The 25,246-nt window shown below is 55.9% G+C and overlaps 1 protein-coding gene and 1 non-coding gene across 6 annotated transcripts in view; both read left to right on the top strand.

The window, feature by feature from the left end:
• The window catches only part of Aatk (apoptosis associated tyrosine kinase), a 36,468-nt gene extending 11,551 nt beyond the window's left edge, over positions 1 to 24,917 (top strand). For all 5 annotated transcript variants that reach the window (XM_027425456.2, XM_027425454.2, XM_035448216.1 and 2 more), the window contains exons 2-14: positions 10,516 to 10,649; positions 13,133 to 13,280; positions 15,480 to 15,559; positions 15,856 to 15,974; positions 16,107 to 16,194; positions 16,659 to 16,792; positions 18,385 to 18,469; positions 18,550 to 18,671; positions 19,204 to 19,353; positions 19,662 to 22,266; positions 22,345 to 22,492; positions 22,626 to 22,826; positions 23,794 to 24,917. In XM_027425456.2, the coding sequence (XP_027281257.1) occupies positions 10,605 to 10,649; positions 13,133 to 13,280; positions 15,480 to 15,559; positions 15,856 to 15,974; positions 16,107 to 16,194; positions 16,659 to 16,792; positions 18,385 to 18,469; positions 18,550 to 18,671; positions 19,204 to 19,353; positions 19,662 to 22,266; positions 22,345 to 22,492; positions 22,626 to 22,826; positions 23,794 to 23,834 (3,966 nt within the window). In that variant the 5' untranslated portion in view covers positions 10,516 to 10,604 and the 3' untranslated portion in view covers positions 23,835 to 24,917. The remainder of the gene's footprint in view (positions 1 to 10,515; positions 10,650 to 13,132; positions 13,281 to 15,479; positions 15,560 to 15,855; positions 15,975 to 16,106; positions 16,195 to 16,658; positions 16,793 to 18,384; positions 18,470 to 18,549; positions 18,672 to 19,203; positions 19,354 to 19,661; positions 22,267 to 22,344; positions 22,493 to 22,625; positions 22,827 to 23,793) is intronic.
• On the top strand, positions 17,370 to 17,449 carry Mir338 (microRNA mir-338). The gene has a single exon (NR_105213.1). It is a non-coding gene; the product is annotated as a microRNA mir-338 (primary transcript).
• Positions 24,918 to 25,246: the final 329 nt, after the last annotated feature.

The following is a 25,246-nucleotide window of genomic DNA, read 5'->3' as shown; positions in this document are numbered from 1 at the left end:
CACTGAAGAAGACAGACCTCTGTTACTGGAGGCTGGTCTTGCTCCATTACAGAGAGGGCAACTCCCTGTAATTCACCTCATGGGGATTAGGGTGGGGATCTTGTGTCCCTGGAGGGATAGCCCCTTGTCACTGGGTACGTAACACAGGTGTCACCAGCTTCTTCGAAGGGACCCCAGAGCTCCAAGATGCTCTTTTTTTTCTGTGGTAGCTCCCTGGCACCTGCTCTGGCATGAGGGTAGCATGTGGCTAGAGGAGGCATGCTGTGGCCTCCAGGCAGGCCTGGCTGGTGCTTACTGCAGGCACACTCTGCATAGGAAAGGGTGGCTCAGCTGTGTCCAGGCTTGAGGGCTCACACTGTACCTGGAGCTCACAGGCATGCCTGATGACCAGCTGCTCCCAAAGACCCTGAAGGTCAAGGGCCAGAAAGGCAAGACACCAATATTGAAAGCTTTTCCTAGCCGGGTGGTGGTAGTGCACACCTTTAAACCCAGCACTCGAGAGGCAGAGGCAGGTGGATCTCTGAGTTTGAGACCAGCCTGGTCTACAAGAGCTAGTTCCAGGACAGCCTCCAAAGCTACAGAGAAAGGCTGTCTCAACACACACATACCTCCCCCCCCACCCCCCCCCGCCAAAAAAGAAACCCTTTCCTTTCCCCAGAGGCTTCCTCATCTTGGGTCCCTCCCTGACTGATGAAGTCTAGTGTGTAAAATGGCCTGCTGCAGGCCTGCAAGGAATAGACTTGTATTCTCCACAGAGAATTCTCTGACACAAAGAATAGCCATGGTGGACTTGGTCCTGGGGACAAATCAGGCAGAGATGCTGCAGCAGGCCAGGTAATGTGTCTGAGGCACCCCTGGACAAAGGTTGCAGAGTGTATGCCTGTATCTTCGGGTGGGCAGCCAAGTCCTCCAGCTGTTCACGCCTGTCATCTGCATGCTGTGGACATCCGTGGGGCTGCTTACACCGGGAGCTCAGTGTAAACAGGCTAAGTTCAGACAGGCTGAACAGATGGTGGGGGTATCCAGGTCCCCAACTCTAGGCAGGTGCCCTGTGTATATCTGGCTAACCCTTCCTGTGGTGCCGAGGGGACATGGGCCACAGGGTTCTAGAGCAAGTCATTAGATGCACACAGCCCCTTGTTCTTGGGGCTCAGGGTTCAGGCCCCAAGCCAAGCCGCTCCCCCTACCATTGGGGCTGCACTGAAAGGGGGTTGGGAGGAGGCTATCCCCTCAGTAGATTTTGTTCAGGACCCAGGGGAACCGACATAAGCCTTGAGCTCAGGTAAGGCAGCATGACTTTCAGTATGGGAAACTGGGGTATAGACCAGGCCTAGGTGACACTGAAGGGTGACATGATTGTACTGCTTACTCAGAGCAGTACGGTGGGCAGCCCTGGTAACACGGAACCCTCACTCCCAGGACAGGGAGGCTGAGCTCAGGGCCTTGTGATGGGAGGTAGTGGACCTGATCTATATTGGCCCGGGCACCAAACTCTGTTCCACCTGCCCCTTCTAGCCTGGTAGGACTTCCTGGCTGGTGGACCCTGGATAGAATGGCAGTTGCTGGAGTTGGTTCATCCCACCCTGTAGAGGGCAGGTACTCGTCTCCCTTCTGACCAGGAACCTGTCCATTACCTATGAGAAGGTGTGGAGACCAGTGGCCAAACAGCCTTTTGCACACATTTCTTCAGGGAGGTGTGTGGGGGGGTTGTTCCTGGAACTGATGGAGGGAGATGACCAAAGTGACCAAGAACCCTGGGACCTCGGGAGGCTTCTTGGAGGGGGCAGCACCTTCTCTAGTTAAAGTGCATCCTAAACACTCCTTCCTGGGGCCGTGTGGTGAAGTCCCTGGGCTTGGTGAGCACCTAGCACCAGTCAGCACCCCCTGGTTACATGCTGGCCGGGGAGCACTGCCCGCCCGTTCCTGGGGGCCCCCCAGAGGGAACCTGTCAGAGAAGGAACTGAACTCTGGGTGCCACCAACCACTCTGTAGGGTCTTGGCTTCCCTTACTGTTCTGATGGCAATGTCTGAGAATCCAGGTCCAGGGTGTTTGGTGACAGGGCTGCATAGAGCAGGTGACCACACAGGTGGCCTGAATCACGCATGGCAGAGCCACCTCCCAACTGCCGAGTGTCAGGACGCTGGGGAACTGCTACACACCAAGCTCCTGTCCTTGACCTTTGCCCTCCAACAGGCCACTCTCTGGTCTGCCATACACGAGATGCTGGGGTTGCACCCAGCCTGAGGTTCTCCACATCCCTGCCAAGTACTTGAGAGGCTCTGCTGGACCCCACTCAGCCATTACTGTGTTGTCCGGGCATGGCCACCTAGTGGCAGGAGCGGGTTATCTGATGTGACCTAAATTGGGTATGTGCCCTGAAGAGACCTAGGTGGCCTCTTGGCCCTCAGATATTTTGGACTTTGGGCTAGTCAATAGTTAGTTGTGGGTTTGGGCAGGACCGTATTGGGTGGAGCTGCACGGACAAGGGTACTCTCGGGGGCGCCAACTATGCTGCAGGGGGCTTCCTGGCCTTGCCATATGGCCCTGTCCTGTCCTGCCTCTTGTAGCTGGTCCCCGTGTTCCCAGAGTAGGACAGTGGCCAAGCAAGCGCATGATGTGTGTGAGGGGTCAGTCTGGCCCAGCTAACATGCATGTGATCTGAAAGGTAACCTATTCTGCCCAGAACCTTCTGGGCAGCAGAGCAGAGTGTCTGCCTACAATACAAAAGGAAGGGAGGGCGGGAGGAGCCCACATCCCAATCAGCACTGGCCGCTGGCCAGCCTCACCCATCGCAGTCTGAGCATTTCCTGGAGCCATGGTCCAGTCAGGGTCCCGGTGGACCTGCCCTGCTGGCAAGCCACACCAACCTGTTTATGGGCACCTTGTTACCTGTTCTGTGTCACCTGGCCACCAAAGGGGATCTAAGGCAAGTGCCACCCTTGATTTGCCTCAGAGACTTTCTCCCCTGAGGTGGAGACCAGCTGCAAGGGCCATTGTGCTAGCTCTCATTGGCGGCCCTGACAACTGGGTCAGAAGGTTAAAGTCGCTTCCATTGGATGACGCTGGGAAGATCTCCTGACCTTGTCTGCCAGGTCTCTTTGGCCAGGCATGGTGACACTGCGGGCCTCAGGGAGGAGCAGGTGGGCAGGTTTGGGGTTGCTCTGCCAACTGCAGGTGCACTTGAGCCACCAAATCTGGACATTGTGAGACATGAAGCCAGTCATTATCCCAACGTGGTTCAATTCCTTGGAAATCCACGAAGCTGGGTGGGTGACAGGAGTAACCGAAGAGGACTCATGTCCTGAGGGCTGGTACAGGCAGATCTAAGGGAGGTGGCCACCCTTGTGTAGGCCACCTCGGGTGTGGGAGTGGCACCCTGGGAATGTGAGGAGATTTGGTAGCGGAGCCTGGTAGAGATCCGGACGACGTATTTGGGATACTGTGTGAATGTGTCTCTGTGAAACCGCTCTTCCCACCTGCACACCACTGCAGGGAGACATCCTCAGCCAAGGGCTAAGGTGGGGCATGGAGGGCAGTATGTCTGTGGGGGTTGGCCAGTGTGGGGGTGCCCGTGGAGGGGGCTTCTCCAGGCGGTATTCACACTGGGCCTCGATGTAGTTGGTGTTTAACCAACACTGTGAAAGCAACGAAGCCATGGACAGTTTTCATTTTATTCAGTGTGTGGAGCGGGTGAGATTGTGCCAGTGTGGACAGTGAGCTTGATCCCAGGTTGGGCAGGGGAGTCCTGTCAGTGTGCCCTGACTGAGCATGGTTTCTGTGCTCCCAGAGCCCCTGGTGAGCAGAGATGGGAACCCTGTGCAGGCTGCCCACTGCTCTATAACCCTCCTCCCGGCTTCCTCCTCTCTTTACATTGAGGTGTTGGGTTTTTGTTGTTTTGTTTTACGTGTGTGAGTGTTTTGCCTGAATGTGTGCCTGTGCACCACACCCGTGCCTGGTGCCCACGGAGGTCAGAAGAGGACATCAGATTCTTTGGAACTGGAGTTACAGACGTGAGCTTCCATGTGGGTGCTGGGAACTGAACCCAGGAAGAGCAGACCGAGCTCCTATCCGTGGATTCAGCTCTCCAGCCCCAGCTCTAGTCTCTTAGCTGTGATTTGTGGACAATGTTTATGGTACAGGCTTTCACTAGAGACAGAAGGGGCACACATGTGGGGGCCTGCATATGTGCACTAGTGTTGATGGACATGTACATGTCTACATGTGTTCACATGGTTGGGTGTGTGTGCTGGGCCTCACTGGGCCTGACCTCCTTTTTATGTCCCAGTGGGCAGGTGTCCCTGCTGATGAGAGGGAGTCAAGACAATTGGGAACAGGTGGGACCCGGGGTGTCGTCAGCTGGAGTAACCCCTGTGGTTGTGGAGGGGAGGCTATGGGTGACTTTAGCCAGGTCTCCTGACTTCCATGTTTGCAGGGGTGGCACTGAGTCTGGGAGAAGGGTCTCTGGGCTCTCCCGATGGAGCAGGGTATTTTGCTGTAGTGGGGCTTCAGAAATCCAAATACACATGTCAATTTAAGAGTTTAAGACCATCACTGGGTTCTGGGTGGTGGTGGCACACACTTCTGTTTTTCCTGAGACAGGGTTTCTTTGTGTAACAGTCCTGGCTGTCCTGGAATTTGCTTTGTAGACCAGGCTGGCCGAGAACTCGCAGAGATCCTCCTGCCTCTGCTTCCTGAGTGTTGGGATTAAAGGCGTGTGCCACCACTGCCCGGCTCACTTTTTTTTTTTTTTTTTTTAAGATTTAGTTAGTTAGTTAGTTAGTTAGTTATCTATTATGCATATAGTGTTCTGCCTGCATGTATGCCTGCAGGCCAGAAGAGGGCACCAGATCTCATTACAGATGGGAATTGAACTCAGGACCTCTGAAAGAGCAGCCAGTGCTCTTAACCCTGAGCCATCTCTCCAGCCCCCAGCCCCCGCCCCCACTCCCAGAACACAATTTTAATCCTAGTACTTGGGAGGCAGAGGCAGGCATATCACTGAGTTCGAAGCCAGCCTGATCAGAGCCAGTTCCAGGACAGCCAGGGCTATACAGAGAAATTCTTTGTCTTGAAAAACAAGCAAAGAAAAATCAACAACAGCAAAGACTATCCCTGGCCGTGTAGCTCTGGTCGGCCCATTTGGCTGTCTCCTCCTCCTTCCCATCCGTCCCCAGGCACTTTATAAAGGACAGGCCTCTGGGGTCTCTGTGACCACCATGGCCAGCAGAATAATAATCTGCAGGACACACGGTTCAAACTCCGGGGGCCTGATCCCCAGTACTTTATTTTAGGCATAGTTTTGTTTGTTTTTTCCAGTGTTTCAAGACAGGGTTTCATTGTGCAGCCCTGTCTGTCCTGGAACTTGCTCTGTAGACCAGACTGGTCTTGAACTCAGAAATCCAACTCAGTGCTGGGATTAAAGGCTGTGCTGCCACCACCCAGCTTATTTTAGGCATATTGAAGCACAGCACAACTTAGCGGAAATTTTCCTGGTGCAATCCATATGCACAACAAAACCTAAAACATGAGTACATTGAAACTCTTTGTAAAGTACATATGACGTCTTCCATAAAGATAGGTTCTGCAGATTGACAAGCTCTTGATAAGGGTCTGGAGGAGGGTCCTGTGTGGTATCAGCCACACAGATAGCACAAAGGTCTCCAGACTATTAACCCCATTTACTCCCAGCCATCTGGGTGGAAAACAGGTTACACAGCCCTTCCTCTGAAGGAAGAGCCCTGTGTGTTTACCATCCCTGGTTCTCCTAATGCCCATCTGTGAGTACAAGGACCCCGTGTCTCCCACAATTCCCTCCCCCTTTTATTTCTTAAAGAGAAAATTGTGGCTGTAATAGAGGCCTGCATGGCTAGTACAACTTATACAGGCAATCATAACAGAATTCTGAGAATAGTTAACAGGGGACCTTCTTAACCATGATGACCGTTCAAAGGTCACTTGAGAGATTTTGTTTATCTCTGTGTGAAGATTATTAATTTGACCACCAATAGTATGACAGAAACCTGACGCATTAAAGCAATACATGCTAGTTTGACAACCACCATTGTGCCAGAGCAACAAATGAAGTTCTCTATTTTGTAAAAATGTGGTTCTCCATTCTCTCATCTCTTGGCTAATTTCTGCTAATATTTTTGCTGTAATATGGTAGTTTTACTACTCATGCAGGCCATATTTGAAACTTATCATGGTATTCCTGGGACTGGTAATAAGAAAGACTAACAACAAGGCCTAGTGTGGCCAAACATCATCATACTGTCTCCCATTGCCTGTTATAAAGAGGTGAGGCTTTTATCCTGCCCCCTGACAAAAAGCTTTCGGACTCTGCCTTGACAAGTTGAGAATTAACATATCGTCAGTATACCTAACAGTACCACTTTTCCGTCAGTAGTATCGAGTCCTTGTTGTCTCCCCAAGTTGTCGGCTTCCTCTTCCTCTTGGGACATCTCATCTTGATGGGTTTGCCTTCTACCTCCAGACACTTCATCTGCCAGTGGTCTCTGGGGTGCTCTCCTGGTCGGATGCATCAGAGTGGAAGCTGTCTGGGACTGTGTTCATTTTCTGGGAAAGCACAAGCATAACCTCATTCCCATGTTGAAGAACACCAGTCCCTTTCCATTGATGAGTTTCTAGGTCTTTCCATTTAACCTACACATCAGGCGATGTCTCCTTTAGGGCTAAATGCTTTGGGGCAATAGAAGAAGCATTATCCTTTCAAGTGAAAAGATTTAAAGTTAGTATGGCTAAATGTAGCTTGAGTGTGGGGATTCAGGTGAGTGTATATACCCCTTTTTATTTTTAAAATTTGCTGTTTAAGTATATGACAGTGTTGTTCCACAACAGCCTGACCCCGTGGATTGTAAGGAGTTTTGGTAACAATTAATATTCCATAAACTGCAAAATTCTTTAAATCATGCTCAGATAAGTGGGGCCATTATCAGCATTTAGTTGCAATGGGAGTCCTAGGAAGGACATGCATAAAGGTCTATTTGACAAAGTCAAGTTCCAGATATGACGCAATGGTATCTTCCTGGAGCCCCAGGGCCCCATGCCATGCTTGGGGCCACCCTTTGCAGCTGACTAGTTGTGGGGTAGCGCACTGTGCACACCTGTGGTGCGCTGTATTCCTGACAGCAGAGAGGGCCCCAACACATCACCCTAGTTCCAGATGTCAAGCTGATGGAGACCCACTCACTACTCACGAACTAGGAGCTTGGGATACCATGTAAACCACGTCTTCCATGGCGACTAGGCTCTCGTGAGCTTCCTCTAACTTCTGCCCTAGCCAGAGTTTAATCATTTATGTCAGACCTAGGCAAGCACAAAACTGAAAAAACAAACAATGGCTTATTGTTTAATTAACAGTGGTCATGAATGATTTAAACCTAAGGCTATTTACAAAAGATTTTGGGTTCTTCAAAACTCAGGGCAATTTTAATTCTGACCTCGAGAAGACTGTCCCACCAGTTAACCAGGTTCTGAGAAATAGTCACAGAGAATCCCGAAGGAGAAAACAATTGCTTTCCCAGACAAGCATCAAAGTGCATTGCAGCCGATACTGTAAACGAGACAAAGCCGTGAACTTTATCAAAGTACGATAGTTCCATGGAGGAAGAACTTGCTGGAAGGTTCTAGTTTACTACATTTCACATAGCCTTTTAGGTACCATAAATAATTTTAGGTGAAAACTTCAAAATCAGCAAAATCCAGTTTTGGGGGGTTTTATTGGTTTGTTTGTTTTTGCTTTTCAAGACAGGGTTTCTCTGTGTATCAACCCTAGTTGTCCTGGAACTTGCTCTGTAGACGAGGCTGACCTCCAACTCACAGAGACCTGCCTGCCTCTGCCTCTTTAGTGCTGAGATTAAAGGTGTGCGCCACCATGTCGGCTGATTTTACAACCCCCGGCCCCCCCCCCCCGTTTCATGGGCCCTTTTTACACTAGCACACCTGTGTTCCTAGTTTTCAACACCAGTTGTTCCTTGTTTAGGAAATCAAGGACCATATCCACAGTCACTTGCACAGAGTCGCAGAGCTTTTCACTCTGACTGTTTTTCTCCTCTGGGTCTTGATGAGCGTCTCGGTAATTGTATAAAATGCTTTGTCTCAAGGACTGAGAAGAATCTGTGCTATTTGACTCTCACTGCCCCTACTCCTTGGGTGAGGAACTGATTCCCTACTCCCTGCTTTTATTTAAAGAAAAATTTTCTACCTTTTCTGAGGGTTGAGCTCCACACTGGGTGGCAACAGTGGGTTCTGTACTCCTTTCTTTGAAGGAGTGTTCCTGGTCCCCCTCATGCTTATCTGTGAGCACAAGGACCTCCATGCCTCCCACACAGGCCCACTGAGTGTTTCTTACCAGCTGGAGGTCAGAAGGGACCCACAGAAAGGCCAGTGGCCTTGATGGGAGGCCAGGGCAAGGCTGCAGCAGAAGTTCAGCTCCGCCCTTCCCAAGGTGGCTTCTACCTGGCACGTGCCCCTGCAGCCCAGGGAGTAAGCAGGGGATGAGCCCAGGTTCTAGATGGGTCTTTGAAGATGAGGGGCAGCCCCAGGCCAGGGCCATCAGTGAGCATGAATGTGGGTAGCAGTGGCTATGGGAGGGGGGTGTACTGGTGTCACAGTACCAGATGGAGAATGGAGAGATGGCTCACCATGGCAACAGCATAGTCCACAGGGGCTCACTGCTTTCTGGGGGTGCAGAATGGTACGCAACACGCTCACTGACGTGTCCACCCCATGTGAATTCTGCATGTACATTCACGTGACACTCAGGTGTGAGCATACAGTGCCATTTGTGTGGTATGGGGGTAGTTCACATACATACATGCAGGGCCACACTTATACAAGGCACACACATGTACGAGACACACACACACAAGCAGTCATGCCAGACACCCTGCCTGTCAAGGCCACTGGAAGGGCTTTGGCTCAGAGTGTAGACGGGTCCGTGAGAGTGGCTGCTCAGTGTGTAGACCCGTCTGTGAGAGTGGCTGCTCAGAGTGTAGACCGGTCTGTGAGAGTGGCTGCTCAGAGTGTAGACGGGTCCGTGTAGACCGGTCTGTGAGAGTGGCTGCTCAGAGTGTAGACGGGTCTGTGAGAGTGGCTGCTCAGAGTGTAGACGGGTCCGTGAGAGTGGCTGCTCAGAGTGTAGACCGGTCTGTGAGAGTGGCTGCTCAGAGTGTAGACGGGTCTGTGAGAGTGGCTGCTCAGAGTGTAGACGGGTCCGTGAGAGTGGTTGCCTCCTGTGGAGTTTTACCCCGCCATGGTGTCACCACATCCGGCTTTGCTGGCTACCCCTGTTCCCTTGTTCCTTAGCCCTGCCTGGCCTCTTCTCTGCCTCACAAGGACCTGCTCCTCTCTAGATGTAGAGTGGGAAGATTCACCAGCACCCAAGTAGAAGTCTCAGCCTGCGTTTGTAGTCCTCTTGCCTTTAGGTGCGCTCTCCCTCCAGGCAGCCTTCCCAGACGCTCTGTGAGCCGTGTCTGGGTCCCCCCAAGTGTGTAGTGTCCCTGCATCTGTGACAGAGTGAGTCAGAGGCTGCAGAGACTCAGCACCCAGAGGATTGCTAGACGCTCCAGATTGCTAGGAGTTTAATGAGGACCCATGGGATGGAGAAGGAAGGCCTTTAGGGACAGAGGGTGACTCAGAGCCTGTGTGCTAAGGAGGGGCAGGCCCAGGAGGCACAGCCATTCCCATCCAGCAGACATACTGTGCTAGCCCCGTAAGCTAGCTGTAGTCACCACAGCTGGCTTCCCCCAGCCTTTGTGTGTTAAGGGCACCAGTGAGGGGCCAGGGTCATGTTCTGCTGTCCTAAGCTCCTTGGTGTCTCCATCTGACATGTGGTGGTTTATTTGGATCAGGGGCTGAAGAAGGGAGGAGTTTCTGCTCCCCGAGTCAGAAGCAGCACCAGGGGAACTGGGGACAAGCTGAGGCTTGCATACGGGGCACTCTGCAGCCAGCTGAAGCAGTGCAGCTCCTCAGTGCCAGCGGGATGCCTGCACCTTCGATGGTCTTCAGCCCCAAAGTGGGTAGAGTGGTAGAGCAGAGTCTGGAGACATGAGTGTGGATCATTCTTTAAATAAATTCTTTACATGTGTGCATGTTTTGCCTGAAGGCCTGTCTGAATACCATGTGTGTGTCTGGGCTAGTGGAGTCTGGAGAGGGCATTGGATCCCCTGGGACTGGAGTTGGGGTAGTTCTGAGCCACCGTGTGGGTGCTGGGAATTGAGTCCTCTGGAAGAGTAGCCAGCACTCTTAACTGCTGAGCCATCTCTTCAACCCCAACAGTTGTCTTCTTATGGCCTAAGACCCTAATATAACAGGGAGGTGTCCATGAACCTCAGAACTGGGCGCTGGTCCCACACTGCCCACTTCACTACGGCTGAGGCTCTAACAAGGCCGTGCCTCGGTCCATTGGTTTGAGGCCGCGTCCAGGTGCAGGGGCAGCGTGAGGGGTGGAGTGCTGAGGCTGAGAGGAGGCGTGTGCTCTACTTCCTTTGCAGACGGTGCCCCACTCAGCGAGCTGTCCTGGTCGTCCTCTCTTGCGGTGGTAGCTGTGTCCTTCTCAGGGCTCTTCACGGTCATCGTCCTCATGCTGGCCTGCCTGTGCTGTAAGAAGGGTGGCATTGGGTTCAAGGTGAGGGCACACCCACCACCCAGCTCTCCTCCATCCTGGGGCTGCTCTGACGGTTGGTTTTTCTGGAGCCACTTGGGACCAACTGAACCCCTTGTCTGGCATCCCACAGCCGCTCTTCTGGGGGTTCCTGGAACCCTCTCCCCTACCCCTCATTTAGGGACCCCCTTTGAAGACATGGCCTCATGATGTCTTGTTCCAGCACCAGGTCAAGCCTACCGGCGTCCAGGAAGGCTAAAATGACCATAAGAAGCCTTTAAGGGCTCTTGAGAGTGCTCTCACTGGCAGCAAAGAGACCCTGAGGTCTCTGCTCTCTGAGTCAAAGTGAAGCCACAGACACCCTTCCCCAGCACCCACACCATCACTTGGGAGATCCCTAGCTTGGGCATCTGTTAGGTCCCAGAAACAAGGGCACCTGCTTGCCTAGCATGTCACTGAAGGCCTGTGGCCTTCGCTACAACCTCCCTAGGACTAGACGCCACAGCTGAGGCCTCCACTCTAGTGAGGGAGGCCCATGGGCATCTCTGCATCTTTCCAGTCCCGTGGCTCTCCTGTCACCCTGTGGCTCTGAACAAGGAAGACAGGACAGAAAGCACAGAGCTGACCTCTCAGAGTAGGCACTGCAGCGGGCTGCGGTCTTGCCTGTCAGCACATTGAGGCCTGGCCAGAGCCCTTGTCATTCCTGCGCCCACGTTGGGTGGCAGGCTGGGTAGGAGGTGGTGTTTCTGCACTGCAGAGGTCAGGGTGGGAGGAGGACTTGTATATTTGGGGGGGCACCTCCTACTGGGTAACCTTCACTAAATGCTGCTAGCCTTTTGTCACACAGGCCCCAGCCAGACAGGGGAGTTGAGTACCTGAATGGCAGCATGGTGGTTTCCAAAGGCTGCCGGTCTGCCCTCCCTTGGTGCCCTCACCCCAGGGGACAGTCTCCTGTCCACAGGCTGGACAATCAAGGAGAGTTGCTTTCCTGGAGGACCTTGAGAGCAGAGCCTCGAGGTTGTGGGGGTGGGGGTGGGAACCCAGGGTGCAGCTTTGCTGGCCATTGTGTAGCAAGCCCCTCCTAGAGCACTGAGAACAAGGCCCCACACAAGGGCTGGTGGCAGCCCCTCCTACCCATGTCCTTCTCACCTCGGGAACATGGTGCCCAGAACATTCCAGCACCGCTGTGCCTTGACTAGAGGGTCACTGCCTCCTGCTTCCACAGTGGGCTCCCTGCCGGAGCTGCCCTGGGCAGGGGCTGGCAGCCCCGATGCTAACCCTGTGCTATCTGATCACCCGCTGTGCTGTGGGAACCCGGCTGGCTCTCCAGCAAGGGAAGGTAAATGGCTGGAGCCAGAGCTAATGCAGAGGGGGGTGTGGTCATCGCAGGCCAAGGTGTGGAACTAGAGGAAATTCTAAGGTGGTCTTCTAGACTCTGCAGGGGGTGGAGGTGGGAGGTTGCCACAGATGTCGCTGGCTCAGCACACAGAGTACAGACCTGGGCTAGCCACCAGGAGCATAGAGTCACCCCACTTACAGAAAGACAAGTGACCTAGAAAGAGAAGAGGTCCCCAGGGTACATTTAACTGTCTGTCCACAGGGACGTGGCCTGGAGTGGTTAGCCAGGCTCTACTCAGTACCCAGTCCTCAATCCTTAGAGCCTAGGCTCCCCACCTGGGCAGGAGGTGCGGGGCGGGACAGTGTGGCCGGGAGACTTGCCCAGTGCTGAGGACAGGCTGGCCTTGTTTTCACTCTGTCCCTGTTTGGTTTTGTTTCGTTTTTTGTTTTGTTTTGTTTTGTTTGTGGCTCTAGGCAAGTGCTCTGTCACTAATCCTGTCTTTGCTTGAAACTAGGCTGTGTCCCCTCCCAGACTAACTCTGCTTGGAAGGTTCTCAAGATGCAGTGGGGTGGGGGTGATCTCTACCCTGCAAAATAGCAGCCTGTCCCAAGAGTGGCTTCCAGGGGTGCCCAGCAGCAGGCTCTTAGGGAGCCTGGGGCACTGGTGGTGGTGGTACAGCGGGTTGAGGGACTCCACTGCCTAGAGGTAGGTAATAGACAGAGGTGGGAGTGGAGAACAAGCCCCTGGGTGCCTTGCCCCCTGTTCTAGCTAGGTATGGGGCACCTAGTTACTTTCCCAGGGATGAGCAAGGGAGCCCCTGACTAAGACTCTACTCCAAGCCAGGTGGAGACCACTGGTGGGGTCCATCAAGGGTGGCTCTGTTTCTGTGCCGTGAACCCTGTCTCTAGCCCTTCCCCCAGGCAGGACTCAGCCTGAGTTGACAGCCCCAGTGAGGCACAGGCCTTCGGCCCCACCTGGGATGGTGTCCCGGAAGAGTCAGGGCCTGTGAGCCTGTGAGCAGGTGTGCAGAGGCCACCCAACAGGCGGACATGCTCTAGATCTGTGTTAGTCCAGTTGAACTCTGGGAAATGGGCCTTTCCCATCCTGTCATGTCTCCCCTGACCCTCTGTGGCGCCTGATTGCCCACCTGTGCTGGCCCCACCTGCAGGAGTTTGAGAATGCGGAGGGAGATGAGTATGTGGCCGACTTCCTGGAGCAGGGCTCCCCGGCCGCAGCTGTGCAGAACGGCCCCGATGTGTATGTCCTGCCCCTCACTGAGGTCTCCTTGCCCATGGCCAAGCAGCCGGGTCGCTCAGGTAAGTGGACCTGTCTCCCCCGCTCCATTGTGTCTTGGGGTCAGTAGGCTGTGGAAGCCTGAGAACTTGGTTCTGGAAGTGGATGCAGTCGGGGATAGGGACACATGGGGTGTACACGGTGGGGGGCCAAGGCCTCCTTGACTGCATCTCAGGATGGGCTGGGCTGGAAGGTGCATGAACCCCCTTCTGGATCTGGGGGCCAGCTGTCAGCAGGCTTGAGAGTAGCCTTACACCTGTCACTTATCCATCGAAGGGACTGCTACACGAAGGGGCAGTGACTGGGGGCAGGTGGCCCAGTGCTCTGGGTCTAGGATTGTTTGCCCTTCTTTGCTGTTTCCAGGATACTTACCCCTGCTCCTTTATGCCTGCCCACACAGCAAAGGGAGTGTGAGCAACAGGAGGGGTCTCGTCCCACCTGGGGGCAAGTGTAGGCAGGGCTCCTGTGACTCTTTTGCCCTCCCAGAATCTTTGCTCCTAGGCTAGTTCCCCCCTCTTACAGACTCTAGAGATGACAGGTTAATAGCTGAGTTTTAGAACCCCAGCTCTGCCCTGGTCAAGGTGGTTGCTTGGCACTATGGCTGCCTCTGCAGCAGTCTGCCCTCAGGCCTTTCCAGCTTAGAAGTTTCAGCCAAGGGCTGACCCTCAATGTCCATCTGATCGCTCCAGGGATACTGCGGGGGGAGTCAAGCTTCAGGTGCTGCTGGCCCCAAGGTCTCAACCCCGGGACAGCCCTGCCAGGCTCTCAACACGATCCTTCCAACCAAGGGCCCAGCCTCCACCAAGGGCTAGGGGTCTTAGTACCTGTTTGAGCCAATGGAGACTTAGGTAGGCCCTCCATCCACCAGCCTGGCCCAAGGCTGAAGGCATGATCCGTGGTCCTTCATGGTGGAGAACTCAAAAGTGAGGATCCAGGCGTTCAAGTCCATGTCATGAACACATTTATCCCCTGACCAGAGGCCTGCAGTTATCCCCAGCACCTCACAAGAGGCAGGTAGACTTGGCCACACGGGCCTTCCCGGAGGCCTTGGGCATCGCCAAAGTGTAGAGGCTGCTAGGAGTGAGTGGGCAGTCAGGGGCTGACTGAAAGCGGCGCCATGCTGGACTGGGCCTGCCCCTGTCAGTCCAGGGACAAGGGTATAGCTGAGACCTCATAGATTCTAGCTGACCCCCACTGCTAGGAAAGAGAGGACAAGAGTGGACAGGGACCCAGGAGAGGGCAGAGGTCATGTTTTCTCCGTTGTTCAGCTCTGTTGTTTTTTGGGGGCAACGTCTTTCAAGTTGGGAGAAATTTGGAGTAAGGATGGGCTAGCCCGCCTGAGCCTTTGCCCTGCCTCTAGCTCCTAGTGTGCAATCATTCTCCTACTCCCATGGTTGCCCTGGTATCCATTGTCCGGACCCTGAACCTGCTCTGGGATCACTGAGGTCCTAGAGAGCCCCAGGGTGGAAGACAGGCATCCAGACAGACTGGGGTTCAGGGCCTAAGTCCTAGGACACAGGGCCCAGTTAAACTCTCCCATGAGTTGGGCACCAAGCCGACATTCCCTGAGTCTATTAGTCCCTGAGGGATGCCCCCTCCCCTTGGGCCCCCCCAACAGCTCTAACTCTGGCCTTCAGGGCTATCAGCGTGGGAGCAGAATTCAGGGAATCTGAGGGGGCACAATAAGCCCTGGACCTCTCCTCTCTGCCCACAATGACCCTTGTCCTCCACTGACTTCACTCAGCCTGGCCTACGGGGAGAATGAGTCCAGTGTGTCCCGTACAGGGCTGTGCCAAGCAGCCCCCAACAAAGGCGCCTTTGGTGTGATTGGTGTTTGAATGCCAGCCTGTGGCAGGGGTATGGGGGTGTGGGCTGCCCTGGTGTCTTCCCAGGGCTCAGCATCAGCTTCTTGCCTCATCTGAAGCTGCCTCCTAGGCCCTGCTGCCTGAGATTGGCTTATCCTTGTGGTCTGCCGACCCTTCCCCAGGCTCGGTCAGAAATATGCCTGGGTGCGGATTGGGATCTTTGCCTCTGCTCACAGCGGTCACCCCACAGCCTGAGAGACCCTGTCCTTTGATGGCAGCCCTCAAACGTGGCCTCCACTTTAGTGGAGCCTTCCTGGCTGGGGGACTTGGGGTAGCTCCTGGGCCCTGGAGAGCCTGGTAAGGAAGATGGAGAGGCAGCAGCGGCTATGTAGTTCCTGAGTCTCCTATCTAACACAGTGCAACTTCTCAAGTCCACGGACCTGGGCCGGCACAGCCTCCTGTACCTAAAGGAGATTGGCCACGGCTGGTTTGGGAAGGTAAGCACACCTCAGGGTGGTGGGAATAGCAAGGTGTGGGCTTGCTTCTCCCGGGTGTCTCCTGGTGAGGGCTCTTGCTTATACACACTCCTGACTGGATCACGTGCTCAAGTGTTCCTTCCTCACTGTGGACCCCGGGGAGTGAGGGAAGCGGATCCTTGAGATGGACCTGGGCTGAGTGTCCCAGCAGAGGTCTTGGTGGGCCACTGTACAACCAAACCACCGAGGCACTAGGGGCCAAAGGTCTTTCCATGGAGACTGGAAAGGGCCCCGGTGATGCCGGTCACATCTGGCAGGTGTTCTTGGGGGAGGTGCACTCGGGCGTCAGTGGCACGCAGGTGGTGGTGAAGGAACTGAAGGCCAGCGCCAGTGTGCAGGAGCAGATACAGTTCTTGGAGGAGGCACAGCCCTACAGGTGCGCAGGGGCGGTGGGGGCGGGGACCAGCACAGCGGGGAAAGCCTGGTGGTAGTGGTGAGGGGAGGGCTGTGCTGGGGCCTGGCTGTGCCCCTTCCTGCCCTCCAGCTCGGATATCTGGGGCTCTTCCAGGGCCCTGCAGCACAGCAACCTGCTTCAGTGCCTGGCCCAGTGTGCTGAGGTGACCCCCTACCTGCTGGTCATGGAGCTCTGTCCACTGGTAAGTGGCAATCTCTGGGTGGCAACGTTGGCTCTCCAGGTCGTGTTCTAACCAGTCGTCCTGAAGGGAAGTGGGAGCCTTTCTCTGAGCAGGTCTCCTCTCCTGCTCTGCCTCCTGGGACCCCTCAGCATCCCTAAAGTGGAGTCCTAGTAGTCGCCGCCCTGTGCTCTTAGAGGAGGCCTGATCAGAGAGGGTGAGCCAACACTGTGGGAGCTTGGGCGGTTCAGCATGAGGGCCAGCTGCTGGGCTCACACGGTTCCTGGATCTTCTGGGTGCTGGAGGGCTCCTTTACCTGCACAGCTCTGATCCTAAGAGACAAGGCTGCTGTTATCGGGGCCACTGTGGCAGACTTGAGACACAGGCTTTGCTGAAACTGCTGTGAACACCAGATCCAGGTTCTCTCTGGGTGGGCTGCGGGACACTGCCAGCTACAGCTAGCAGGCTGCTGTGTGCTCTCTCGCCAGGGGGACCTCAAAGGCTATCTACGGAGCTGCCGGGTGGCGGAGTCCATGGCGCCTGACCCCCGGACTTTGCAGCGCATGGCATGTGAGGTATCATGCGGGGTCTTGCACCTGCATCGTCACAACTACGTCCACAGGTGAGGCTCAGGGGACCACACAGGCCCTGGCCACAGCCCCAGGCCCCGGGTCTTGACCCTCAGACACAGGGCCTCTGTGTGAGAGAGCCGTACAGTGATCCCATTTTTGGGGCCTCATGAGCTGAGTTCGTCTACACAGCATCCAATAGCCACTTTGTAAGGAATTTTATAATTCTTAAAACTGTGCTTTAATGCCAGCACTCCAGAGCCCCAGGTAGGCAGATATCTGTGAGCTCAAGTCCATCTTGGTCTACAGAGTGTGTTTCAGAACAGCCGGGGCTGTGTAGAGAAGACCCTGCCTCAAAATAAATAAATAAAGACCGAAAAGACCAAAGTTTGGAACTCACTTTGTAGACAACTAAACAAAGACGTCCATACTGTGTCAGCCACACTTAGCCCCCACACTCAACCCCAGCCTGTTTCCCTCGTATGCTGTAAAGGGAGTGGCTGGGCTGTCCCTGCAGTGGGAGGGGTGGCTTTGCCCTGCCTCTGGCCAGGATGCCCAGCCTCCCATGAGCCGGGGGCACATTCTGGAAGAAGTGGCGATGGACGGGTGGCCCTGCCAGCCCCTGCACAGGCCGTCCTCCCCAACAACATCCTGGTGCTGAGTGATGGCACAGGTGACTCCAGCATCAGTGATTTTGTTGAAGAGGGCAGCTGCCAGCCTCCTGCCCCTTCTGCTGCCCAGCCCCAGCTGCCCCATCGTAGGCATGGGCCCAGACCACCCCACCTCGCAGCTGTCCCCTGGTATAGTCCCCCTGGGGTAGAGGCAGGCCAGGGTGGCTCCATCTTAACCTAGAGACCTGTGCAAGGCAGCAGTATGGCTGATGCAAGCCCATCCCATACCACGCTGTTCTCCGTTGCCAAGCAAGAGGATAAAAGCCAGCATCCAGGGCTGGAGAGATGGCTCAGAGGTTAAGAGCACTGACTGCTCTCCAGAGGTCCTGAGTTCAATTCCCAGCACCCACATGGTGGCTCACAACCATCTGTAATGAGATCTGGTGCCCTCTTCTGGTGTGCAGATATGCATGGAAGCAAAATGTTGTATACATAATAAGTAAATAAAATAAAATAAAAACCTTTAAAAAAAGAAAAAGCCAGCATCCCAGGCTTGCCACTGAGTTGGAGAAGTCCTGGGTGGTGCTTTGTGGTCCATCTTGTGCTATTCCTGAGCCCCAGCTCTGTGTAGAAGGTTGGGCTTACACTCTAGAGCGTGGGCTATGGCTGCCGGCAGGACCCTGTGCGACACTCATGCATTCCAACCTGAGGATTCAGGTGATGATGGTTCTGGAAGACGCACAGAACCTCGCTCTATGGCACTGGGGGGCCTGGTGGGCAGGTCAGGAAGACCGTAGAAGTTGGGGTTCTAGTGTTGGTCAAGCAGCTCCTTGCTGGGGCAGCGGGAGGGGGGGGATCTTTGAGCATCTTCTAGCCTTATCTTCACAAGAACTGCCGTGTTCAAAGTGCTGTCCACACGGGCCTTCCAAAATAACCAGTGTAGGGTGTGTCTGCCTGCCTGGCTATGCCCAGGAGCCACAGCTGGGCACCCCCAGGCTGGCATGCTTTGCTGACATTGCCTTACCACCCTGCAGTGACCTGGCCCTGAGGAATTGCCTGCTAACGGCTGACCTGACGGTGAAGGTTGGTGACTATGGCCTGTCACATTGCAAATACAGGGTGAGTGAGGGTAGGCGGAGCCCTGTGCAAGGGTGGCAGCTGACTGGAGTTAACGCCCGTCTCGTCCCTGTGTGCTGCAGGAAGACTACCTCGTGACGGCTGACCAGCTGTGGGTGCCCCTGCGCTGGATCGCACCAGAGCTGGTGGACGAGGTGCACGGCAACCTACTGGTGGTAGATCAGACCAAGACCAGCAATGTGTGGTGAGTGCAGGCCTGGCTGCTGGGAGGGCCTTGGGATGCCGCCTGCCCAGATGCCATGGTGTCAGCTGCCCTGTGGTGGGGATGCTGGCTTTCAGCTCTGCCCCCTGCTCCAACATTTCCACTTCCTTCTCTGAGTAGGGTGCGGGCTGGCACCCAGGGAAAGCGTGCTCATGCCTGCCACCATGTGGCCTTGTGAGATCACTCATGGGCCACCTAGTTGCGTGTGTTGGCGGTGGTCCCTGCACTGGTAGAGGGACTTCCTGGACAGTCAAGGGTGTGGGGTCTTCAGGACAGGACCAACTGACACTCACCGACCCTGGGCCAAAGTGCATGTTTAGGTTAGACACCCACCCTGATCTACTGTTGTAGGCCATGTGTCCTTAGGGGATGCAGGGCCTTGACTGGCCCCGGTGCTCTAGAGAGGGCAGCTGCCGCATGACGAGCTCTATTCATGGAGAGGCTGGCATGATGGCGAATGTCCAGGGGTCCTGTACAGCCGTCTCAGCCATGTCTCCTGTGGCTGCCCCTGCAGGTCTCTGGGTGTGACCATATGGGAACTCTTCGAGTTGGGCGCCCAGCCGTATCCACAGCACTCGGACCGGCAGGTGCTGGCTTACGCTGTCCGAGAGCAGCAGCTTAAGTTGCCCAAGCCCCAGCTGCAGCTCACTCTATCTGATCGCTGGTGAGGACCCCACCCCCTTGAACAGGCAGGACAAAGGGGCACAGGTGGCTGGACTCATAGCTTGGGGCTGGTTGGGCCTCCTCTACATGGCTTCTGGGTCTCTGCAGCCTGAACAGGCATGGGGGATCCCAGGGAAATAACCCACCCCAGGCCTTCCCAGGCTACTGGGTCTGCCTTGGGAGATTGCCTCAACTACCCCCAAAGTACCCTGAGCATGGGGGACCTGACTGTCCCTGGAGGGCAGGTTATACCCCTGGCCAGCATGCCTCTGGATGTGGCCAGGGCCACCCATGAGGGCCTCCCGGCAGGTACGAAGTGATGCAGTTCTGCTGGCTGCAGCCAGAGCAGAGGCCAACGGCTGAAGAGGTTCACCTCCTGCTGTCCTACCTGTGTGCCAAGGGCACCACGGAGCTGGAGGAGGAGTTTGAGCGGCGCTGGCGCTCCCTGCGGCCCGGTGGCAGCGCAGGCCTGGGTTCAGGTTCCACTGGCTCAGCCGTTGCTGCTGAGCTCACTGCGGCCTCATCTTTTCCACTGCTGGAGCAGTTCAACAGCGACGGCAGCTTTCACGTGGACAGCGATGACGTGCTGACAGTAACGGAGACAAGCCGGGGGCTCAACTTTGAATACAAATGGGAGGCTGGCTGTGGCGCTGAGGCATTCCCAGCCCCGGGGGGCGTATCTAGCCCAGACTCGGCTGCACGCCTGCAGGAGTTGTGTGCACCTGACAGCTCACCGCCAGGTGTGGTGCCAGTGCTCAGTGCCCACAGCCCCTCGGTGGGTAGCGAGTACTTCATCCGCCTAGAGGGGGCAGTGCCTGCTGCTGGCCATGATCCGGACTGTGCAGGCTGTGCTCCCTGCCCCGAAGCTGTGACTGACCAAGACAACAACTCGGAGGACAGTACCACCACTTCTCTTGTCATGGAGCCACTGCTGGGCCACGCACCCCCCACTGGGGGCCTGTGGGACCCCTGTGACCAACATTCACGCAGGAGACAAGAGCCACCCTGCCCTTCACACTCACCCTCTCCTGGGACCCCAAGGTTGCCAGCTGAAGACATAGACTGGGGTGCGGCTACCTTCTGCACACCTTTCTTTGATGACCCCTTGGGACCATCTCCCTCTGGGAGTCCTGAGGCCCAGCCATCCCCCAGTGATGAGGAGCTGGAGGAGGGGAAGGCTGGGAGGGCTGCTCAGTGTGGACACTGGGGCTCTAATGTGTCAGCCAACAATAACAGTGGCAGCCGAGACCCAGAATCCTGGGATCCTGGCTATGTGAGCAGCTTCACAGACAGTTATAGGGACGACTGCTCCAGCCTAGAGCAGACCCCACGGGCCTCCCCTGAGCTGGGCTACCCCCTGTCCCAGGAGGATCCCAGAGAATTTCTGCCTGGGATAGTTGCAGCCTCCCCTGGTCAGGAGCGAAGCCGCTGCTTCAGCCTGCTCCCTCTGTGTCCTGCCAAAGGCCTGGCACCTGCTGCCTGCCTGGCCATACACCCCTGGACCGAGGCAGCTGTAGGTGGGGGTGACAACCTCCAGGTGGAACCCAAACTTGCCCAGGAGGCTGAGGGCTCTCCTGAATCCCAGCTATCCCTTCCTTCTGTCCCCTCCCCCTCCCGTGAAGGAGCCTCTCTTCCTTCGGAGGAGGCGGAGGAGGCATGCGCCCCCGACAACCTGCCTGCCTCTCCTACACCGGCTGCTGGAAGCTGGGTCACTGCCCCTAAGCCAGCCCTCACTCTGGACAGCTGCAGCGGTTCTCTGGAGCAAGGGGCTCCCAGCAGTGAGGATGAGGACACCACTGAGGCTACCTCAGGAGTCTTCACCGACCTGTCCAGTGATGGCCCTCACACTGAGAAGCCAGGCACAGTACCAGCCGTACGCTGTCTGCAGAAGCAGGTGGGGACCCCTGACTCCCTGGATTCCCTGGACATCCCGTCCTCAGCCAGTGATGGTGGCTGTGAGGTCTTGAGCCCATTGGCTGCTGGTCCCCCTGCTGGGCAGCCCCGTGCCATGGACAGTGGCTACGAAACAGAGAACTACGAGTCCCCAGAGTTTGTGCTCAAAGAGGCCCACGATTCAAACGAGCCTGAGGCCTTTGGGGAGCTAGCCTCAGAGGGTGAGAGCCCAGGGCCCGAGACTTTGCTCTCTGTCTCCCTTGGTGGCCTCAGCAAGAAGAACCCCTATCGAGACTCTGCCTACTTCTCGGACCTGGACGCTGAGTCTGAACCCACCTTTGGCCCTGAAAAGGGCAGTGGAGTTCAGGCCTCCCAAGAGGAGAAAGACATGAAGAGCCCTCCTAGTTCAGGGCATCCGTCTGTGCAGGCTTTCCCTGGGCCTGAGGTGCCCAGGGAGGCCCCAGACACCAGCCCCAGGGAGGTGTTGTCCCCACCACAGCAGTCAGAGCCCTTGCCAGATGGCTCCAGGCCAGAGCCTCTTGGGGCTCAAGGCCCAGTCCAGGTGCCTGGCCCTAGTCATTCCAAACGTTTCCTGTTGACCTCAGTCCCACTGAGCTCAGAAGGTGATGGCATGGAGCCCCAGGGCCTCCCAGGCCAGTTGTCAGGGCCAGCCCAGCTTGGGCAAATGGGAAGCCCTTCCACACCCAGATCCCCCCTCTGCCTGGCCCTGCCTGGCCACCCTGGGGCTTTGGAGGGCCGGCCTTTGGACGATGAGGACAGTGAGGACAGCGACGAGTCTGATGAGGAGCTTCGATGCTACAGCATCCAGGAGCCCAGTGAGGACAGCGAGGAGGAGCCACCAGCGGTGCCTGTGGTAGTGGCTGAGAGCCAGAGTGCCCGAAATCTTCGTAGCTTGCTGAAGATGCCCAGCCTTCTGTCCGAGACCTTCTGTGAGGACCTGGAGCGCAAGAAGAAGGCTGTGTCCTTCTTTGATGATGTCACGGTCTACCTCTTTGACCAGGTGAGCTGTGGCGATGGTTATGCACAGGCCTGGGGGGGCGGGGTGAGCAGCGAGTCACACTGTGCTCTGTCCCTCCAGGAGAGCCCCACCCGAGAGACTGGGGAGCCCTTCCCCAGCACAAAGGAATCACTCCCCACCTTCCTGGAGGGTAGCCCCGGCTCACCCAGTGCCCCTGGCCTGCCAAGGCGGGCTGACCACTTGCCCGACAGCTCTACTCCTGAACAGGGTGAGCCAGGTGTTGGGGGCCAGATCGTGACTTCACTGTCATGGGAGGGTTGGGTTGTGAATATGATATCCCCTGAAGTGGGGGCTGGGAGATGCCAAAGCCTAAGTGACTCACTCGGTGCCCCGACTTGCAGGCAGTAGGTTTGAGTGGAATGATGATTTCCCTCTGGTGCCTGGCAAGACTGCTTTGGTGACTGCACTGGACCCTGCGGACCCTGTCCTGGCCACGCCTACCACGCCAGCTGCGCCCCTCTCTCGCTTCACCGTGTCTCCCGCACCAGCCTCCCGATTCTCCATCACTCATGTATCCGACTCGGAGGCCCCATCGGTGGGAGGTGAGTGTGGTGGGTGGGGCTGAGGTGGAGAAGAGGGACATGGCGAGCCGCATCAGCAAGGGAGAGTTGGTGGCTCCTGATCTACTGGACACTGTCCTCTCTCTCTCTTAAATTTATGTAAACTTTATTTTATATGCATAAACTGGAAATGGAGTTACAGTTGTGAGCTGCCACATGGGTGCTGGGAATAGAACCCAGGTCCTCTGGAAGAGCAGCCAGTGCTCTTAACCACTGAGTCATCTCTACAGCCCCAGACATTGTCCTCTTAACAGCGTTTGGCTCCCGGCCCCTGGGCATAGTCTGTCCAGGTACACTTGGCCGACTGTCTCCTGGGACCTGCCCACCCTCTGACCAGTCTGGCCAGTCTGCCCCCCCCCCCAGCAGGCTGCTCTTCCCAGCCTCACCCTGGCTCCCCACAACTCGCTAGAACATTCCCAGCATGGTGCTACTACTCCTACCGCCATCTACGGGCACGCCTCTGATCTGAGGTTCTTGCTAGGTGTCCCTGTGGGGGACTTTACCCAAATGTTGGTACCAGAGCCCACGCTGTCATGTGCCCCTCCACTGCCTGCACCAGGGTAGGCTCCTCTCTGCCAGGTTCCCTTCCCATAGCCCACCCACCGTTTTACAACCCCTTTCTGCCTATGCCCTCCCCGATACCTCTTCCCCAGTTGCCCTGGCTGTGGTCATCCTCATCCCTGGCACAGGGAGAGGACCACATGACCCTGACCACGCCCTCTTCGTTTGGACCTCAGTTCCCATGTGTCCAGGACATGGAGGACACGTGCTAAGCATTGCCAACTCTGGATCTGGGTGTCATGGGGAAGAGAGATGGGTCCATCCCCCACCTACCAGGTCTATACCACATTGACCAGGCCTGTTGGTGGGCCGGGCAGTTGTAGGGTTGAGTGGGTTTGGGTGTGTGAGAACCTGTCTCCACATGCTCACACAGTACCCCATTTACCAGGCCCAGCAGTAAGTGCTGGGGACAGTTACACAGAGGCTTGAGACCCAGGGAGTTCCACCCTTCGGAGGCTGGCGTCACTGGAGCCCCTGCCATCCTATCCAGGCAGCAGCAAGGATGGTGACTGGGAATGGACGGGGATCATCGGCACCCCACCGTACCCTGGAGGAGCAGGTGGATGGGAGGCCTGACTCTGACCCTGGATGTGTTGGGCCACTTGTCTCCTCTGTGCTGCCTGATGGTAGAACGTGTCCTGGGTGGGCACTGGGGTTTGCTGCTAGCCCCTGGACAGACCTGTAGCCCCAGGGCCTGCGGGTGTCCATAAGCATATACATACACACTCAAGAAGGGCCCCCTGACCCCTAGGTGGCTCCCCACTCCTGGGCAGACACCCCCCACCCCCACCAGGCAGCCACTCTTCCTATATGGCTGTTGGTGGTGAACTGGCCTCAGGCCAGGACCGTGCAGTCCAAGGGCCTGCACGCCCTGTTGGCTACATCCTGCCTTGTGTTCAAGGGACACTTGGCCAGGTTTCAAGATGGCTTTAAGCCTGCAGGTCCCTTTTGGGTTCTCCGTTACCTTTCTTACCTGGGTCTAGGTTTGCTCTGAGCAAGGTTGGACCCCTGGGCTCCAAGCCCTTATCTCAGAGTCTGTGGCTGGTTTCCCTTCTCCACAGGGTCTGTCTGGGTTGTTCTGGCTTAGGTCCTGCTGCATAGCAAAGGCTTCCAGACTGCAGCCAGACTGCCCAGAGCTGTCCTCTACAGGGTAGTAGTGTGGGCAGCTCTCCCTCGCAGAGCAGTGCCCTGCCCCATACCCTGGCCAGAGGAGAAGAGAGTGTACTCTGTAGCCACTGTGGGGCTCCTGCCTGCAGGCAGGGCTGGGAGAAAACAGGGCCGGGTGGGCTGTACAGGGAATATTTTTGTAACTTGCTGGAGTGAATGGAAATGGGTGATTCTAAGTTATTGTTGCCAAAGACATGTAAAGTATATTGTTGCTTTGGGGGTGGGGGCAATGTTTTTTTTGTTTGTTTGTTTTTAGTTTGAGGATAGGACGCTGGTGCAATGATTTTCTTGTTCCTTGTTTTTTAAGAGAAACCAAGCTAAGAAAAAACAAAACAAAACAGCCTATACACTCAGTGTTTTCTTTCTGGGTCTGTAGCTAACACCCTCAGGGGGTGGTAGATGGGGAACCATCTGTCACCTCTATTCTTTTGCCCCTTCAACCTTCTCCTGTCCCTCAAGAAGGCCCTCTTAAGTCAGAGGAAAGGGGGTCTCTGAGAACAGCCACCCGCTGACCCTAGCCTGTCTTCAGCCCTGTAGTGGTGGGGAGGGAAGCAGGCAGGGGACTGCAACTGGACTCCCGTGCTCCTCCCGCTCTGCTCTGGCCTGGGACTAGCCTATGTGCCTGCCTTTCGGGTAGGTGGCTCCAGGCCTCTTCCTGGGGGAACTGATAAAGG

This window comes from Cricetulus griseus, chromosome 7 (genome assembly GCF_003668045.3).
Source record: "Cricetulus griseus strain 17A/GY chromosome 7, alternate assembly CriGri-PICRH-1.0, whole genome shotgun sequence".
NCBI classification, from domain to species: domain Eukaryota; kingdom Metazoa; phylum Chordata; class Mammalia; order Rodentia; family Cricetidae; genus Cricetulus; species Cricetulus griseus.
The sequence above is the reverse complement of the archived record's forward strand: the minus strand, read 5'-3'. Positions and strand labels throughout refer to the sequence as shown.